This window comes from Dipteris shenzhenensis, chromosome 16 (assembly GCF_047967505.1).
Source record: "Dipteris shenzhenensis isolate YYH24624 ecotype China chromosome 16, Dip_SZ_1.0, whole genome shotgun sequence".
NCBI classification, from domain to species: Eukaryota; Viridiplantae; Streptophyta; class Polypodiopsida; order Gleicheniales; family Dipteridaceae; genus Dipteris; species Dipteris shenzhenensis.
In genome coordinates this window covers 42,343,397-42,362,350 of record NC_141611.1, presented here as the reverse complement: position 1 = coordinate 42,362,350, position 18,954 = coordinate 42,343,397, and the positions used below count along the sequence as shown (strand labels likewise).

Genomic DNA, 18,954 nt, shown 5'->3' with positions numbered 1-18,954 from the left:
CACCTGGCTAGTACTTTGATTCCCCTCCCCCATCTTTCCAATAAAGCATGACTCTCTTCCCTTGATGTCTCCATATCTACATTCCACCTCCCATCATGTACATACTCCTCTTCCCCCTCTTCCTTCCCCCTTGTGCCATAGTCCCCCTCTTCATTCCCACCCCTCTCAATCTTTTTCCCTACCTATGTTAACACTTCTTCCCTCACGTTCCCTTTTCCTCCATGGCCCTCGAGCGTCGCCATGCCTAGCATCTAGCCTCATGCATTGAATTCTTTTCTAGTTAATACAACCCACACGAAGTGTACCATTACATGCAATGAATGTGGGTATGCAACGATTTTCATATGTGCCACATGATGGAATTGAGAAGGGATGTTATAACATCTTCATGAAATGTAAAAAAAAATTTGTATGGATGAGTGGTTATGGCTGAGTATGTGAAGTGCCAATGATGTGTGATTGTGTGGATTTGGGGATAAGGAGCCAAATCCTTGAATACTTGTATATGTACACACAAAATTGGAGTGTGTGGTGTGGAATCAAGTATAACATTTGAATTTGGATAATCTCTCTCTCTCTCTCTCTCTCTCTCTCTCTCTCTCTCTATCTCTCTCTCTCTCTCTCTCCCCCCCATTGTTTCATTTTGATCTTTCCTCTTGTGAGAGTTTTCCACCTTTAAGGATTCTCTTATTTGCACTCCATGTTTTCTAATAAAAATAACTTTGGGAGGGTACTCAGACTCTTTACTCCTAGTTTGTTTGATCATCTTCTTCTAAAGTAGATTTAATCTCTCCCCTTGCCACTTACATCCCTTTCAAATACAAGCTAGTTTTGAAGTTTCATATCACCTATAGACACTTGCCCTCAAATAGGGCCAAATAATCTATAATATATTAAGAACGCTAATCAATTATGACCATGCAACTAATTTGAGCCCTCAGATTTGAGTCGGTGAATGTAAATCATTAGGTTAAAATTACTTATAATTGAGGCACCTTGCCCCTTGAATTCTGAACTGTCTCTCTCTCATCTTGTTCTTTGTCACTTTGAGGACTAGGCATCCTCACATCTTCACAACTTATCATCGCAAAGATTGGAGTACATATTTTCTTCAACCGTCCATAATTGAGACTTCCATCTCTTCTTCCACCCTTCATTATGGAGATTGCTTCTTTGCATCCACAATTCATGAGCGTTTTTCACCGAATCAAACGTCTACCTATGCCTTGACTGCCAGAGTCCATGGAGTGCCAAAATGTTTCACCTCATCATTGCCAGCTTGACTCGGTTTGTTGGAACTTGAACTGAAAGGGTATCCATCAAAAGTGAACAAACCTTCTTCATCTTCAACCGAGAAGTGATCACCACGTTGAACTCCCATGAAGTCTCCATCTTCATAAGAGAAGTCATCGCTCACCAAATTGTATTCCAGTCCTAGAGGATTATTCAAGCCTGTAGAGTTGTCATTGGTGGAATGGCTCTCCTCTGTTGGTGTTCTCAAAGTCAAAAAGTCCATTGACTCCCATCTTCCAAAAGAAGATGGGGCATTTTTGGGAAGATGGGGAAGGAGGTAAGAAGGTTCGACCAATAAACATTATGCTTTAGGATAGAGCTCTAGGGAGTTGTAAAACCTACAACCAGTCAAAAGGTTCGAAGGTAACATTGTTGATTTTTTTGGACCGATGCACCAACCCAAAATTGCAAAACCTATGACCAATTGAATGGATTCGAGGGCAACGTTCTGGGTTCTTTACCAAGATTTGAAGGCAATGTTGCTTCTTTTGACCGATGCACCCATAATTCTTTTATAGGGATTCTTCCTTGGTTTCTTGCACATCTCAAGAGCCTCATCGACATATACTTTGAAGAATATCATTTCAAAGGGGAACCATGCCTAGAGATCTCCCATCACTATAGACACTAAAGCTCTCCTTCAATAATCTCTCAAGTGAATTGTGTTTCTCTTTGTTGTGGTTGAGTCCTCTCTTTTCCATTTCATAGACAACATTTTTATTCCCTTGACTATTGTTTCAAGTATTATTCTAGATAGGTTAGGAGACCTACCTAGTCTTTTCAGCCTATATTTTCCATACAATCATGCCGTCAGCCATGTACCATCACAGCTTGGAAAACTTTAGCAAGAAAGTGGAAAAAATTGATAGTTTTGTCATCTTATGATGACAAAGCTAACAAAATTATTTTTTGGCCTATTTTTTAGGTGTTTGCAAGTAGCCGGTCAGGTCCTCACCAAAGATAATCATTGAAGACATTCTAGATGATGTGAAAGTGGTACATTCATTGGAAGCATTACAAAATCCATTTCTTGCCTTATTTTTGACTATATGATCAACTTATAGTTTGCAACTAGGATCACCAAGCATCGTAATCTAATCACACAGCTACTTGTTTTCAATGTGAAAATGGATGGTGGGCAACAAAAAAGGGAGCATCCACCCACTGATTTTTTTGTTTAATGTCCATCTTGTAGTCTCTCTCACACATTTTATACCAATTTGTTTGATTGAGTCACATGTTAGCATGTGCTGTGACATTTGTAATTGAGCAATTTTTTGTTTAATGTTGATTTGGAGACTCTTGGGGTGATAGTCTGACTGACTGATGGATATGTTGGGTGGTAGTCGAATAATAATTGTACATGCAACACATTTTAGAATTGAGGGATTACATCTTCATGGAGTCTTCAATACAACCTAACATTTGAACTCACTCTGATCCTAGCTCAAGAGTAAAAAAACTCAATGTATTTCTCTATGAAATAAACAGGTGCGATGTAATGTCAATTGGAAAGATAGAACAAAGATATAATGGCAATTGGAAAGATAGATCGAAAGAAGAGAAACATCATGTCCTTTTTGGCTACTCTTGCCATGTGTCCCATCAAAAGATGCTCAAGACTCTTAAAATATTGAGAAAGTCAAGAGTCTCCCCACGTGGAGCCCATAGGGATAACCTTTGGGACCTTTGATTGGTTTCGTTTGGAACCCTTTAAACCTCTCAAATACGTTAGCCCAGCCTTGTTTTGACTCCATTCTCGTTCCTTTAGTCGGGGAAGAAACCATGTCACGTGCTACTGGTTGTTCCGGTGGCTGCAATGAGTCAGTCTTTGGAGCTCCCTCTCTTTTCCATATGTCCACATCCTCCTTATTCCACATAGGAATTCTAGAAGGATTGCTCTTGACTCCACACTCCTCCACATGCCTTCCACACACTTGGCATGTGGCCTCTCTTATATCATTGGAACACATGGACATGAGCCCACCTCTTTATATGACTCACTCTTCCTATTTTCTTAAAACCCCATAATATTGTAAATACCACATGTATGAATGATAAATACCTTGGTATGGGGTGAGAGTTATTTGTGTTATGCATTGCCATTGATTGGTCAAGAGGGGGTGTCATGCATGTTGTGTGGGTGCCACAATGTTTGCTTTGACATATTTGCAAGCATACGTGCCTCATAATTTCTTCCATGTGTGCGCATAACAACCACAGTGTTTCATGAAGAGTTAAAGACATTGTTGTGCCCTGGTCAACTTGAGAAAAAAATGACATTGTTGGCTCTTGGGAAACCAAAGAAAAAAAAGATGCCAAGAGAGAATAGTAGAGGAGGACATAGAGGACATTGTTTGAGTACCTATCCGGTAAAATGTTGTCCTTGTTGTAAATCTTATGCCACTTGCAAAGGAGAATGATTGTAAAGAACACTATATTCATAAAATTTGGACTTTCTCACTTCGTTTGGACTTTTTTTTTTGAACCGGTCACCTCCACTCAATATCACTTAGTAGACTCATAAATTGGGTATTTTGGGAGCATTAGATGTGTAAGTTCCACAGAATAAACCTAAGAATTCCCTAAAGTTGTAAGTGGTGCCCTTTACTCGAAACATCATGGGTAAATTTGCAAAAGAATGGATCATCCCCACACAAATATGGTTTGATAAAGCTTAAAATGTTGTGCACCTCCACTCAATATGCAATATATGGAAAGAGTTGGTTGAATTAAATATAAAGGGGGTGTATAGATACACTATTTTATTGTATGGAAAAGAGTTTGTTGAATTCAATATATAGGGGGTGTATAGATACACCGTTTGATTGAATAATATGTTTCAAGGTCACGGTGTAAAGATATACCATTTTTAAGGAACAAGGCATACAATATATTATCCTATGCTTCTTAATCTCATTCATAGTCATTAGATTCTGCTATTGCATTTTCACTTGATGGGTTAAGCCTAGCCAAATGATGTTTTAATATGTGCAAGGTTAGGATCACAGGAATAGTAATACATTTTTTAACATCATGGCCATGCTTCTTTTTGTAACTTTGAGTCCTTGATGTCCAGCAATGAATAACGCTACTCACTTCCACCTTTGTCAAGCCCTTTTTATTTGGAATCCATTCACGTTTCTTTTACAAGCAACCCTCATATAGTTGTTTGATTGTGTATTTTTTGGGGAGACTTTTCAAAGGATTTGGTTTATACCATAAACTTGTTGTGAATGTTATTGGCATTCCCTTCTGATCCCTTGCTATATGAGCACCCTTTGCCACCCAAATTGGGCCACCTTGTTCATCCAACTCGAGTCCATCTCCGAATCTACATCAGATGCCCAAACTGCACAACAAACATATCCTCTTCAATCTCATTAGATGGTACAAACTCTGGTAAGGGTTTATCCCCCTTCCTAACACAATATTTTTGAGGTAAAAAGCATGGCTCAGCTTTTGTTGAGATATCCAGCTCCACTCGTGATATGTCAGGGTGACCATTGTGCATTTATGTCATCGGCTTGTTAGCTACAGATGCGGTTGGTACACCACCCATGAATAATTGCTGGATGACAGCTATCTTTATGTACTCTAGTTAGTGGTTCAGTTAGTATGCCACCTTAGTTACCTAAGTTTGGTTTGAGACCCACATATAGGGTTCACCTATTCTTTTGTACTTAGAGTTCTTTTGGCTTTCACAACTAAGAAGAGAAGAACTATTTTCAGCCTCCACCTTTGTGTATATTCCCCCATTGTGTATGTGAGAAAGCTGCAAGTGAGACTCCTTCCTTCTCTCCCACTCTCTTCACATGGTATCAGAGCTCGGTTCGTGGTAAGGAGCTCAAGAAAGCAAACCAAGTTCGTGGTGTCCTAGTAAGAGGATCAGTGTTGCTTTCCTTTTTTTTCGAGTTTGGGAGCAAATCTCTGCAGGTAGCACAGCTTAAAAGTGCAAGAGTGCACTGTCTCAGATTGGACACCCTTTGCGGTGTGGTGAGAGGGCAGTGAAATTATTTTTTTGATTTGAGGCCATTTCGAGGCCCGTTTTGGTGGCAGATGTTTTTTGTAGGCACTCAAGAAAGTGCCCTGTTTTTGCTATGCGACCACTGTTCTGCAGGTCGGTGAAAAGTTATCATAGAAATAACATCATATGCCTATGCACAGAGATATTGGGAGTGATTGAATCATTCTTATTGCCTATTGATGCATAATCGTCACTAGGAAGTGTCTGTGTGGTCAAATACCACTCTCGCCAATTTTGCAGATTGGCCCTTGTGAGGCAGAAGTTGTGTTTTTTTGTGGTGACATAATATTTTGTAGTGTTCTGTAATGGCATCTGATGCTCTTTCATAGATTGTCACTGAAAAGCTTGACAAGAACAACTTCCAAGCATGGAAGTTTAGAATGACGAATTTCCTTAAGGGAAAAGGCTATTGGGAGTTCATTACTGGAGCTGAACAAGAACCAGTTATTCCTAATGTTCCCAATCAAGAAGAGTTACAGGCATTCTCATTTGAGTGCTGGAAGACCTATTTCATGTGAGAGCTTAAAGACACATGCTACTGCACTTATCACGTGTAGATGATTTCTTTCAAGGATGCAGTTAATCAGCTAAGGAACCAAAGTTTTGGTCTTCATGGAGCATCTTGCAATTGACTGTCAAATATGTGGAAATAGTGAAGATTGTTGAGCTTTTGGATAGGCTTACAAGGGTGTCACCTTGGTGTCACTCCCCTTTGGTAGTCTGTGGTGTGCCCCAAATTTGTTGGAGCCACATTCCACTATTGTCAATGTCTATTGGGTGAGTGCAAAAAATGTGGTCCAAAGAACATGTCATGTTGCCCTCGTGAGATGAATCAAGTTTCCAAAAAGTTGATGGTGAAGGTCTTTTAGAATGTGTACACAAGAACCACTGTGAATGGGAAAAAGAAGCAAAGAACACTATTCTACACCATTGCAAATGAAGTGAGAACTATTTCGTAAAAACAATAACTGAATGGAAGATTCTTTTTTACACGATTAAAAATTGCCATTTTTAACTCATTTTTGAAACACTGGCTTCCTATTATATGTCCCAACAAAAAAAAACATTGGAAAAATGGAATTCTTGACTTGAGTGGATTTTCATGAATACATTATATTGAGCATGTTCTCCATTAAATTGATGTACACACAAGGAAGAAATTTAACATGATTGCAATTTATCATATCAAAATAAAAGAAGAAGGTACCCATCATACTCTCTGCATATTTTTCTCTCCTCATCAAGCACATATTTTCTAATTCCCAGATGATGCCAGTATGTATTGCATCCTCATCTATTAGTGAAAGTTTAAATTTGATCTCCATCCTATGATAAAGGCATCTATAGGTCATCAGGAAAGTTGATTCTATTATGACTCATAGCTCATGATAGAAGTTGATGATGTTATCAAGTTATGTCATAAGTTGCAACAAAATAGCAATGAGCCATAATATGATTTGTTGAACATGGGAAATTAGAGCTATATTTATGCTAGGATTATTGTTTGGTGCTTGTACGGTATATGTGTTGGTTGGATGGAATTTCCTTCTATAAGGAATTTTGTAGTAGATAATGACCCCCTTACCTGTCACCCAATTTTGGAGTTCATTCAACTTAAAATTATAACAAAGTGCTAAAATATGATTGTTGAGCCACTCGTGATCTAAATTTTGAGCCAGACAGCTCCCAAAATGGAGTCTTGGTTTAAAAGTTATCATCGTTTTAATATTTCTATATTTGTTGTGACGAAATTCGGTGATGTTATCGAATTCTATCATAACTTATGACAAAGTTTGATGATATCATCAAGTTTTGTCATAACTTATGAAAAAACTCGATGATACCATCAAGTTCTATCACAATCATTCCGAAATCTGATGCTATCATCGACTTTTATCATAACATTCACCACAACTTGATGTTGTCATCGAGTTTAGGGTCAACTTTATGACATGGCTCAATGATATCATCAAATTATGTCATAATTTGGAATTTTTAAAAGGGTTCAGCGTACTTTTTGGGAGAAAAGCAGCCTACGAGACCATGTTCAAAATTAGATTTTTTGCAAGTTTTTCTCTAATCACCACTCTTTTTTGAAAGGTTTTTCCTTAGTCACCTCTCTTAGAGAGTCACCTATGATCTTCTAAGCTTGATTTTTTATCTTAGCCACATAAAAATTGCCTATGATCTTCCAAGCCTCTCTTAAAGAGTTGCTTGTGATCTTCCAAGCCTGATTTTTTATCTCAGCTACATAAAAATTGTATTTAGTAATGATCGCAGGTGCAAGCATTGTCATCAGAGCCTTAATCTCCCCTTCATGATGAGGCCGGTGAATTTGTTAAGCTGGAGCATGAAGCTATTGAGGAAACTAGAATAGGTTCAACTATTGTACAAGAAGAGACATTGCTACCACTGTTGATAAGCCATGTATAGATTGTGTTGATGTCCAATTAGACATTTAACTTTTGATATATGGACATATTTTAAGATATTTAAATGATTTAGTTTTCTATTTGTCATATGGATTTCCCATTTGGTACATATTTCACTTATACTTCATTTGGTTTCTTTGTTATAATATAAATAATCTTTCATGTTCATTTGATTTGAATTAAGTTTTTTTACCATTAGTGATGATGAAATCTTAGGGTGACTTTGTGGGTGTAATATTTCTTTTTTTTTTTCCAAAAATGAGTGTTATATTATATTATCATAAAGGTTATATACAACTATGCATTATCAATAGAAAAGCTTTCTATGATAGGCAGCAAGCATACTATCAAAGCAAAGAGACGTGAGTACAAACAAGTAGTCCTTAGGGATACAACAAAACATGATCTGGCCCATCCAGATGGATTCCTCATAAGATACACATCTATTCTAGTTCTTCTTTAACTTGAGCAAGAACTAACAGAGAGGCATTAGGAGCTGTAAGAGTAGACATAGGAGCTGGTGGAGGGGCAACGGGATTGTGCATTCTTTCCGTGAATTCTTCAGCAAATGAATGCTTCTCGACGAACCTTGAATGAAACACTGGATGGATCTGTGTGCGAGGTTGGTCTCTTGAAGGGATGCACAAGAGGAGACATGATCTGATCCACTAACGTAGCAATGACATTTGGTCTAGTAGCAGAAGGAAGTGGTGATGTAGGAGGAGCTGAGGAGGGGGGAAGGACTCAACAAGAGACAAAGGGGGTTGGGGCTGGGGTGCCACTATTCTGCACGAACTCTTCTTTTTCGGCTTCCACCAATTCAACCAGTGCCTTGGCTTGGTCCAGCAGCATGAATTCTTCATTTGCAAGTTTTTCTTCAACCTTGAAGTAGTCTTGGGCTTGAGTGTGCAGAAGGCCGAGTTTCTTGACGTTAGCTCTTCGTTCCTGTGGTCATGCATACTGATTCAAAAACACTTTTAGTATCCATTAGAACATTATTAAACAATTTATTGCATCTTTGAAGCCAAATTGACCAAAGCATTGAGACTTTGCAGAGCCCTGTTAAGAGAGTCTCCAAGCAGAATGATCGAGCTAAAAGGGAAGGGAGCAATGTGTCGGTGTATCAAATGCCATAGTTCCCTGGAATAGGAACAATTGAGGAACAAATGTGGGATATCCTCTCTCATTCTATTGCATCGTTTACACCAACCATTCCCATGACCGATCTTTTAGGCTCGAGCTGCAGTCCAGATACCTCGATGTAAGATGAGCCAAAGAAGGCACGATTGCTTTTTAGAGATCTCACCGTCCTAGACTTTAGAGAATCTGTGAGACCATATAATATCGCCGTCTCTCCAGTACCATGTTTTGTTAATTCTAGCTATCATCTCTGTTGAGATATCGAGCTCCACTCGTGATATGCCAGGGTGACCATTGTGCATTTATGTCACCGACTTGTTTGCTGTAGATGCAGTTGCTACACCGTCCATGAATAATAGCTAGATGACAGCTATCTTTATGTACTCTAGTTAGTGACTCAGTTAGTATGCCACCTAGGTTGGTTGAGTTTGGTTTGAGACCCACATATAGGGTTCATCTATTCCTTTTGTACTAAGAGAGAGAGTTCTTTTGGCTTTCACAACTAAGAAGAGGAAAACTTTCACATGACAGTTTTAAAAGCTATAAAGGCTCATAGAGGTCGGAGTGGCTCTGATACCACATGTTGGAGCATGAATGGAAACATGATGTAGACAACAATGAAAGAAAAAGAGCTCATTTATTCATGAGTAGAAGCGGCCTTAAGTAGGCAAGTGATACAATCAATGTGCCCAAGAGATCATCTCTAGAGCCACAAATCTCTCCTCTAATTTCTCAATCTGATCCATGATTATCTCAATCACATGCATTGGAACCTTCTACCACCTAATCTAGTCACACTCACCACACATACACACACACCATGTGGTCACACACACAAGCACACATAAGTGACACACTAACACATAGACCTTGAAATCCTTGGTATGGAGCCATTACATCAATTTGTTCTTCACTCCCATCTAGGTCAATGATTCCTTGTCCCATCGGGTTTGTCTCTCCTTGATTGCAACAGGTCCAAGTGGTTAATTCTAAAGTCTAGGGACAATTAAATCCTTTCCATAGTAGGGCAGTCTTGAGTTCCCAAGCCTTCCACATCCACTTCCATAGTTTTGATCCTTTGGTGATAAAAGGCTCCTTACTAAAAACTGCAGTGCCCTCAGGATAGTTTTTCCAATGTTTGCATGTGACATGCTTAAGTTTTTTGATATTTTTCCTGATTCAGAACAAGAAGGCCCAATCAATGTTGCGTTCCTGGAAGGCTTTAAGGATCCATTGTGCAATGAGCCTTGCTCTGCTCTATATTTATTATACCTAGTCCTCCCTTTACTCTCAGCATCAAGCAATACTTCCAGTAAACCTTAGCCATTTTCCTTTGGCTCAAGTCCCCTCCCCACAGGAAGGCTCTAAAAAGCATGTTAATTTGTGTCAAAGCATTCTTAGAGGGAAACTCGATAGGTAAATATAATGATCTAGCACAAGCCTTCTTTTGGCCAAGGTGGGTTGGAGACCCTACCATTTTTGTAATTTTCTCTTTGAATTTTTGGATGACCCAAATCCCACCTACTCTTATTTGAGCACTTGAACCCATTGGTATCCCAAGGAGTCAAAAAAACTCTCTCTTTGAGAACTTTGCACCTCATGTCTAGCAAAGCAATTGGAGGTTGGGATCTTGTGCCAAAAATGCTGGACTTATTGTGGCTAACTTTTGATCTTGAGGTCAAACAAAAGGTCTCAAGGCATTCCATCATTGTACCTACTGATTTGGGATCATTTGTTGGAGTGAGATTGTTGTGTCAGCAAACTACAAGCACACAATTTGCTTGTTTACCTCGAGATAAATACCTACAATATTCTCATTGTCAACCTCTCTTTGAATGAGCCAGCCAAGTACATCAGCCGCAATAGCAAAAAGTGGGGGGGAGAGGGGACATCATTTTGTAATGGACCTTTTTAGAGAAAAAGCGTTTGAAATTTTCCCATTACCTTCCACTTTAGCTTTAGCCCCCTCGAGTAAGGCATCAAAAAAGCCCCTAAAATTGGGTCCAATTAACATGTCTTGCAAAGCCTAATGAATGAATCCCCTTTCCGATCCTATCATATTCTTTGTCAAAATCAACTTTCATCAAATAGATATCTTGCCCATGCTATTCAACATATTCCAGTCCTTGCCATCGAGTGAGGATTGCTCCCAGAATGTAGTAGCCTTGGATAAATCCTTTTTGGTCTTCTCTAATCCAAACGTGCATTTTCCCTTCCAACCTAAGTGCCAGGACTTTGGCAAATATTTTGTAGCAAGTGTTAAGCATTGTAAGTGGCCTCTAATTCTTGAGCTCGTCCTTTTGCCCCCCTTTTAGGATTAGCTTAATCATTCTTGTGTTCAATATAGAAAAGAGATAACCTTTCACTGCTGTTTCTTTCCAATTTAGCTGCATGAGGAAACGACTTATGGACTCCCAAAAGACTTGATAGAATTCCAGTGAGAGGCCATCTTCTCCTAGCATCTTTCCCGAGGTACTATATGAGAGGGACAGAGCCTATTGAGAAAAATAAGGGGGCTAAGGGGCACCTCTATGAATGGAATGTTCTAAGTGGACCTTCCCGCTCCATTGAGACACAATGCAGTGGCCCTATTCCAAACAGGCAAGCCACCTTCTCACCTAGAGCCAACAACTCCTAGTTTATCAAGAACCCATAGTAGGTAATCGCATTAGGTAGTGTCTGATTATTTTTGTCAAAAATGCTCTCCGTTCCCCCAAAAGTTGCCTACTAGATCCAACCACTTTTTTCTTTAACATACGGCAATTGAAAGAAGAACGGATCTACTTTAAACCATGATTTCACTCTTCTTCCCTCTCCCTTATCAAGATTCAAGAAGATCGGATTGTGATCCAAAAATGCAAGGGTGGATTGCCCTTTGGTTCTGAACTTCAAAGCTTCCTCACAAATGGACTTGGAGACATAGATTCCTGTCAATCCTTACTTTCCTATGGTAAGCGCTGCACTGGTTGTTGGTCTAAGTGTATGAGCAAGGAAAAAATTAGGGGCGAATTTTAGCCCAAGGGCTAATTTAGAGGCTTTCCCAAGTTGGTTGGGCTAATATTTAGAGCTTTAAATTTGATAAATTAGCCCAAAAATAAACGTGGGCTAGTTTTTAGAGTTTCAAATTTGATAAATCCACCCTAAAAGTGGTACCAGGGCTAATATTTATGACTCTATATGGGTAAAGATTCACCCATTGACCTACACTATCATAATCTTGTTCCCTCCTTATTTTTTACCTTGTGTATAAGGTTCCTTCGGAAATATCTATCAACTCTGCTAAGTCCTTGACCTCTTGCCATGACCTAGCTTCACTCTCTTGAATGATAGTTTCTAATCCATTCCATCTATCTGCACTCACCTCTACCATGTTGAAATCTTCTAAGAGGATAGTTTCATCCTCAAAAGAGAACCCATCCCACAAAATAGTCCTTGTGGATGCATTTGGGGTTTAGATTGAGAAAATATCACACTTTAGATGCATGTGTCTGAACTTTACTCCAATCCCACGCTTTCCTGGCACATTGAGATGTCTTCCTAAAATTTAAAACCAACTAAATGGCCTACTACTCCTAAATTTGCTCCACCTTTTCCCTCCTCATGATCCATTATGAGCCCACACCTTTTTATCTCTATCTACTTAAGTTGCCATCTTAGTTTTTCCCCTCCCACCTTGACCTCTTGGAGGGCTAAAAAATCTAGCTTGACTCCAAATTCACAAATCTTGAAAATGATAGGCTTTAGATCAGGCTGTAGATCATTAGTTAAAACTTGGATGTTTACACCAAGAAAGGAAAAGGCATTTTGATTAGGGTTTTGCATGATCGCTAACTTTTTTTTCTCTCTCTTTCTAGAATGGTATTGGGCTTTGGTGAGGAGAGACAGTAAATTTTCTTGACATCCTTCTTCTTTCCCTCATCTCAAGACTTGATGGCCCAAGGGGGTGGCTCCCTTGCTCTTCTTGGTTGCCTCTTCTTCGCTTGTTGGATTGCTTTTTTCCCGCTTATAATTGTAAAAGCTGTCTCCTTTTTGCTTTTTGTGTCTGCCTAGCATAGTTGCTCCTCAAAGGTCTGGGTGTTAGGGACTACTTCTTCTTCCTCCTAATAACTCACTTCTTCTATAATCTTATCCTCTAGATTCTCCTTGCTTAGGGCATCAAAACTAGTTGTGAGGTCTACCATCTTTCCCTTGTCTCTATGCATTTTCACCTTGTTTTTCTCCTCTTCAATCTTCTTCAGCTCCTCTTTGTCTACTTTTGTTGGTGGCTCCTCGGTTTTCCTTATTGTGTTCCTACAAGATTGAGGAGGAAAATCCCTAATAAAGTGTCTCCCTAAACCACATAGAAAGCATGAATTCCAAATATTCTTAAAGAGAAACTTTTGGATCAACTCACACCCATCCCCATCAACTACTTTGATTGTCCCTAGTGGAGGATCGATAGCTAGATCCATTAACACACACTCTTGTGGGTTGCCCCACAAGTTGATGAAATTCTCCATCGTTGCTCCCAAGAACTGACCCAGTGGTGAACAGGGCATCTCTATCTAAGGAAAAAGAGATAGGGGGAGGTTATGTAACTCCACACAAATGGGGGCTTTGGAAGGAGGTGGCATATTGGGAGTGGAGGAGGGATCCCACATCTGTACAAATAGTGGCTGGCTTTAGATAGTTTACGTTCCATTCTGAATGCTCGAGCTTTCCATATCTGGGTTTTTGAAGAGGAATACTATAAAACCATTTCTTAGGAATTGTGTGTTGGTGATAGACAAATCTTTATGCGAGTAGGCATTGTGCACCATCCCCTTTAAGAGATCTATCAAAGTTCTTGGCCCATGAATGTATCCCACCACAGTGCACCAGCTCAGCCACTTAGTCATTTTGTTCAAAAGACCAGTGTGGACTTTTATGCAGGATCTCTCCATGTGGCTTATCAGTGATGTTATTTCCTTGATCTTATCATTATTCTCCATCCTTTTTGGGGGCTCTTTGAAAGATCTTTCTTGCTTTGTTGTTAAGGGCTTGCCATGATCAGTGCTTTGGTACTAGGGGGGTGTGGGGGGTAAAGGTCACTATGCCTTTACCCCTGTTATGTACAATACTCAAACACATATATAAATGAATGAAAAAGAAGATAAGGGTGTTCTGCACCCACCAAAACTTGTGTGGCTCTCTGTTTCTCTCTCTCTCTCTTCTATTCTTGCTTTCATTGAGAGCACTCTCAACTGGTATCAAAAACCGAGTGATCGAGCTGAGCGTGCATGAATGCTTGGAAGCTTAGCAGCTCTGTGAAGCTCTAAGGGAAGCTTTGTGGGTGACTTTACTTGTCATCTTGCATCCAAGTGTGCAGAGACCTTGAAGGAACCTTTGGAAAGTCACTTTGGTTTTGTGAAGTGGTTTTGAGAGCCTGTTAAGTGTTTCCAAAGAAAAAAGTCATTTTTAAAGCTTTTCTATGTTCCATTTGACGACAAAGACTCCGTATTTACTTGTACAGGAAACTATTACTTGCTTTTGGTGTCCATTTCACTTCAAGAGCTTGGAAACACCTTCATTCTTGAATTTGGGATCGTTTCATTGGATTTCTGACTCACTGTGTCAATTTCTACGTTTTTATGCCCGGGTGTTGGAACTCAAGTTTGGAGCAACCATTTGCACATCTGTCAATTCTGGTGGACTCAAGAGGTCCTAAACTTCTATGTTGCTCATCATTCGCACTTCGGTGGAGTTTACAAACAGTTCTGTTTCCAAAAACGTTTTTCAGTTTGTGTGTCGGACCTAGTGATTGAGAACACAGTTTCCAAAATCGTCTGTCCCATTGTGTTCCAGATGCCTGAAAACCCCTACGTGTCAGTTCTTGCATGATTCAGTGGAGTATTTTCAGAGTTATAGATCTCTATGTATTGGATTTCATCTCTCTATTATGCATTTTTCATTCTATGGTTTTGAAACCTTAAATTTATGCCACATGGCAGTGGATAAGTGTTGAGTCCCATTTCTCACTCATCGTTTGGGATTTCAGAGTTCTAGCAAAAGAGAGATATTTGCAAATTTTCTTGCTAAGTCCGATTATGCAATGGCACCCATGCTTTGAGGCATCTTAGGTTCTATTTTTAGTAGCAGTCATTGCCATGGGACCATGATTTCTTGAGCACACCTTATGCAGATCACTCTGGTTGTAGTTTGAGCCGTATGCACTCATTTGTGGTGTGCATTGGGCTGCAGTGGATGATTTATAGGCCATTTGGATGCATTATGATCCTTATTGGATGTGCTGATAGGCCCAGATTGCCTTGTGGGATGGTATTTTTATGGACGCTTTGCACATGGATGCTAGTTTGTGCTAAGGGATAGCTTTGACACATTGCAGGTGATGCACTGATAGTGTTATGCTCTCTTGGATGAGATATTGTTGATGCATATGCCCATGGACGGTGTTTATGCTTGAGCCATTTGGCACTTATTGGCATTTTGGATTGCCATTGCAATTGGCATTTTCTTTTGGGCCAGATTTGCTCATATGGGTGCATACTACATGCACATGAGTCAGCTGTATCCTTTGATGCTTTGAGCTTTGAGTTTTGGTGACATTTCACTCTATTTTGGCATACACATTTGGGTGCACCTGGTATTTGGTGTACTCTCTCTTACAGGCACTAGCATTTGGGATTTTGCTTCATTTGCATCATGGCATCCTCTTCCATGTCTGAAAAGGAGTTTTTCAGCATTAAAAAGTTTGATGGGACAAACTTTTCTTTGTGGAAAGAACAAATAAGGATGTGCTTATTCAAAAGAAGCATATTAAACCCTTGGCAGGTATTGAAGCTAAGCCTGCAGATATGTTTGATGATGATTGGAATGAGTTGGATGCATTAGCAAAGTCTACTATTAGACTTCATCTTGCAGTTTCTTCCACAAATCTTCCGTAGTTTGCTCATTTACTACTGTGAAATAAACTGCACTTATAAGAAGGAATCTGCCTCTAATAAAGTTTACCTCATGAAGAGGTTGTTTGAGCTGCAGATGAAGGAAGGGGTCTCCATTGCTTCTCACTTGAATGAATTCAATATTATTTTCAGCTAGCTTCAGGCTCAAAAGATGAATTTTGATGCGGCGACTAAGGCAATATTTCTCTTATGTTCATTGCCATCCTCATGGGATACCTTCCATATAGCTGTGAGTAACTCTGCACCTGGTGGAGTACTGAAGTTTGATGATGTTGTGGGTAGCTTGTTGGCTGAGGAGATTAGACGGAAGTCTATGGATGGCAACAAGCAGGATGCAACCTTAAATGTGCAAAGGGGTAGATCACAGTTTAGGGGGAAGTCCCAAGAAAGAGGGAAGTCTCATAGCAAATCCATGGCATGGAACATTGAGTGTTACCACTGTGGCAAGAAGGGCCATATCAAAAAGGATTGCTACAAGTTGAAGAGAGAGCAAAAGTATAAGAAAAAGCATGAAAATTGGGGTGCAAATCAGAAGGAAGAGAGTCCAAGGGAGGAAAAGGAAAAGTGAAGATCGAGGAGATCAATGCAGTCACACATGATAGTGACGATGACATTCTCTTCATGTCTAGTTTATCTGCGGAGTTGCTTACCACTTTAGATGATGCATATTCCTAGGATTGGATTTTGGATTCTGGTGCTTCATTCCATGTTACTCCCCATAGGGAATGGTTCTCCACTTATGACAATGGAAAGACAGGTTGTGTGCATCCTTGAAATGACTATACATGTGACATAGTGGGAGCAAGTGACATAAAGTTTTCTTTTGCAAATGGGTCTGCATTTGTTTTGAAACATGTGAGACATGTGCCTAAGTTGACCAAAAGTCATATTTTAGTGGCTCATCTAGATGATGCTGGCTTTCACACCACTTTTGGCTTTCAGAGTTGGAAAATTCTGAAGGGCTCTATGCTTTTGGCTAGGGGTGCCAAGTGTGGGACTTTGTATCCCTTACATGAATCAAGGGTGTTTGATCATGTTGTTGCAATAACCAAGCAGCTAAGCACTTCTTTATGACATTGGCGGCTGGGCCATATGAGCCAAAATGGGATGAAACTCTTATTGCATTTGGGTTATGTACCGCATTTGAGTTTCTCTCATTTTGAATTTTGTGAGCACTGTCTCTATGGGAAGCAGACTAAATCAGCCCATAAAAGGATGGGAAAGAACGAGTTTGAAAAGCTTGATTTGGTGCATTCATATGTATGTGATCCCATGCCTACACAGTCATTAGGCAAGGCTGAATACTATGTGACATTCATTGATGATGCAACTAGGAAAGTGTGGGCTTATGCCATAGCTTGGAAGAGTGATGTATTCCAGGTATTTCGGAAATGGCTAGCCTTGGTTGAGAATCAGTCAGGTAGAATGCTTAAATGCCTACGGACTGACACTGGTGGAGAGTATCTCTCTCATGACTTTCAGCATTTCTGTGATACACATGGGATTAAGAGGGATCTCACATCCCCTCATACTCGAGCAAAATCCAGTTGCAGAAAAGATGAACCGTACTATTCAAGAAAGGTTGCAATGCATGCTTTCCAATGCAAGTCTTTCTGGTGGTTTTTGGGCTGAGGCGATGAAGACTACAGTGCATGTGATCAATAGATCACCTAGTAAGAGTTTGGATGGTGGTATTCTTGAAGAGGCATGGAGTGGCAAGAAGCCCTCTTACTCTCATTTGCATATATTTGGGTGTGAGGCATATGCACGTGCCAAAAGAGCTTCAAAAGAAGCTAGATCCTAAGTCTAGGAAATGCATCTTTCTGGGTTATGGTGAAAGTGGAGAGATGGGTTATCATCTTTGGGATCGAGAAGCAAAGAAGATCATACGCAGCCATGATGTAGTCTTCAATGAGAAGAAGATGCATAGGACACCCATGAAGGATGTGGAAATGAGCAGAATCACTTTCTAGGACGTGAATCCACTTGCATATGTTGATAGACAGCAAGCTGTCCATGCACCAAATGTGCAAGAAATGGTACCACCAAGTACTCCCACAGGTATACAATCAAGGGTAGATGATGGATGATCTATTGGTGGAAATGATTAGCCAAATGTGGCTGATATACAGGTGGGACAGCAAGCTGAAATGCCCTTGAGAAGATCATCTAGAGTGTCTAGACTGCCTAATAGGTTTGTTCTAGGGGTGGACTATGTGATGCTTACTGATTGCGGGGAGCCTTCTTGCTATAGAGAGGCTATGATGTGCGAGGATCAACAAAAGTGGGAGTATGCTATGCAATCAGAGATGAGTTCACTTATGAAAAAGTAGACTTGGGACTTGGTTTCTTTGCCAAATGGAAAGAAAGCATTGCCATGTAAATGGGTCTACAAGATGAAGGTCATAGTTGATGATGTGCCTAGGTACAAGGCCTGTTTGGTCGCTAAAGGGTTCAAGCAAGAGAAGGGTGTGGACTTTGATGAGATATTCTCTCTGATTGTGAAGATGACCACACTTAGATGCATGCTTGGACGAGTGGCAACAGAGGATATGGAGCTTATGCAAATGGATGTCAAGATAGCTTTCTTACATGGGGATCTACATGAGGAAATTTACATGGTGTAGCTAGAAGGCTTTGAAGAAAAGGGCAAAGAGCATTTAGTTTACAAGCTGAGGAAGAGTCTCTATGGTCTGAAGCAAGTGCCTAGAGAATGGTATCAGAAGTTTGATGCTTTCATTCGATCCCAGGGTTTTAGAAGGAGTGAAATTAATCACTGCCTCTACACTAAAAGGGCTAAGGATAATTGCATGATAATCCTAGCACTGTATGTCTCTATCAGGGATGTTTTTATTGAAGCAATGCTTATATATTGATATAAAATCTTGGCGAAAGTTTTCAAGATTATTTTTTTAGTTTCACACTATTACTAGAATGTTGTTCTTTTTTATATATTTTCTTTTGAATTTTGAAGGAAAAAATGTAAATCCTGGCGAAACTTTAAACTTTTTTACATAAAAGTTTCAAATTTAGGCGAATGTTTCAAACATTTATTTTTATTAGGGCATACAAACTTTCGATGCCAATATAAAAGTTTATCTTCTTAACGAAACTAACTTGA

General features: G+C 39.7%; 1 protein-coding gene across 1 annotated transcript in view; it reads right to left on the bottom strand.

Moving 5' to 3' along the window:
• LOC147892980 (laccase-4-like) overlaps positions 1 to 1,516 on the bottom strand; it is a 98,028-nt gene extending 96,512 nt beyond the window's left edge. Inside the window, exon 1 of the mRNA XM_087386828.1 lies at positions 1,265 to 1,516. Within this exon, the coding sequence (XP_087242954.1) occupies positions 1,265 to 1,516 (252 nt within the window). The remainder of the gene's footprint in view (positions 1 to 1,264) is intronic.
• Between the last annotated feature and the right edge of the window lie 17,438 nt (positions 1,517 to 18,954).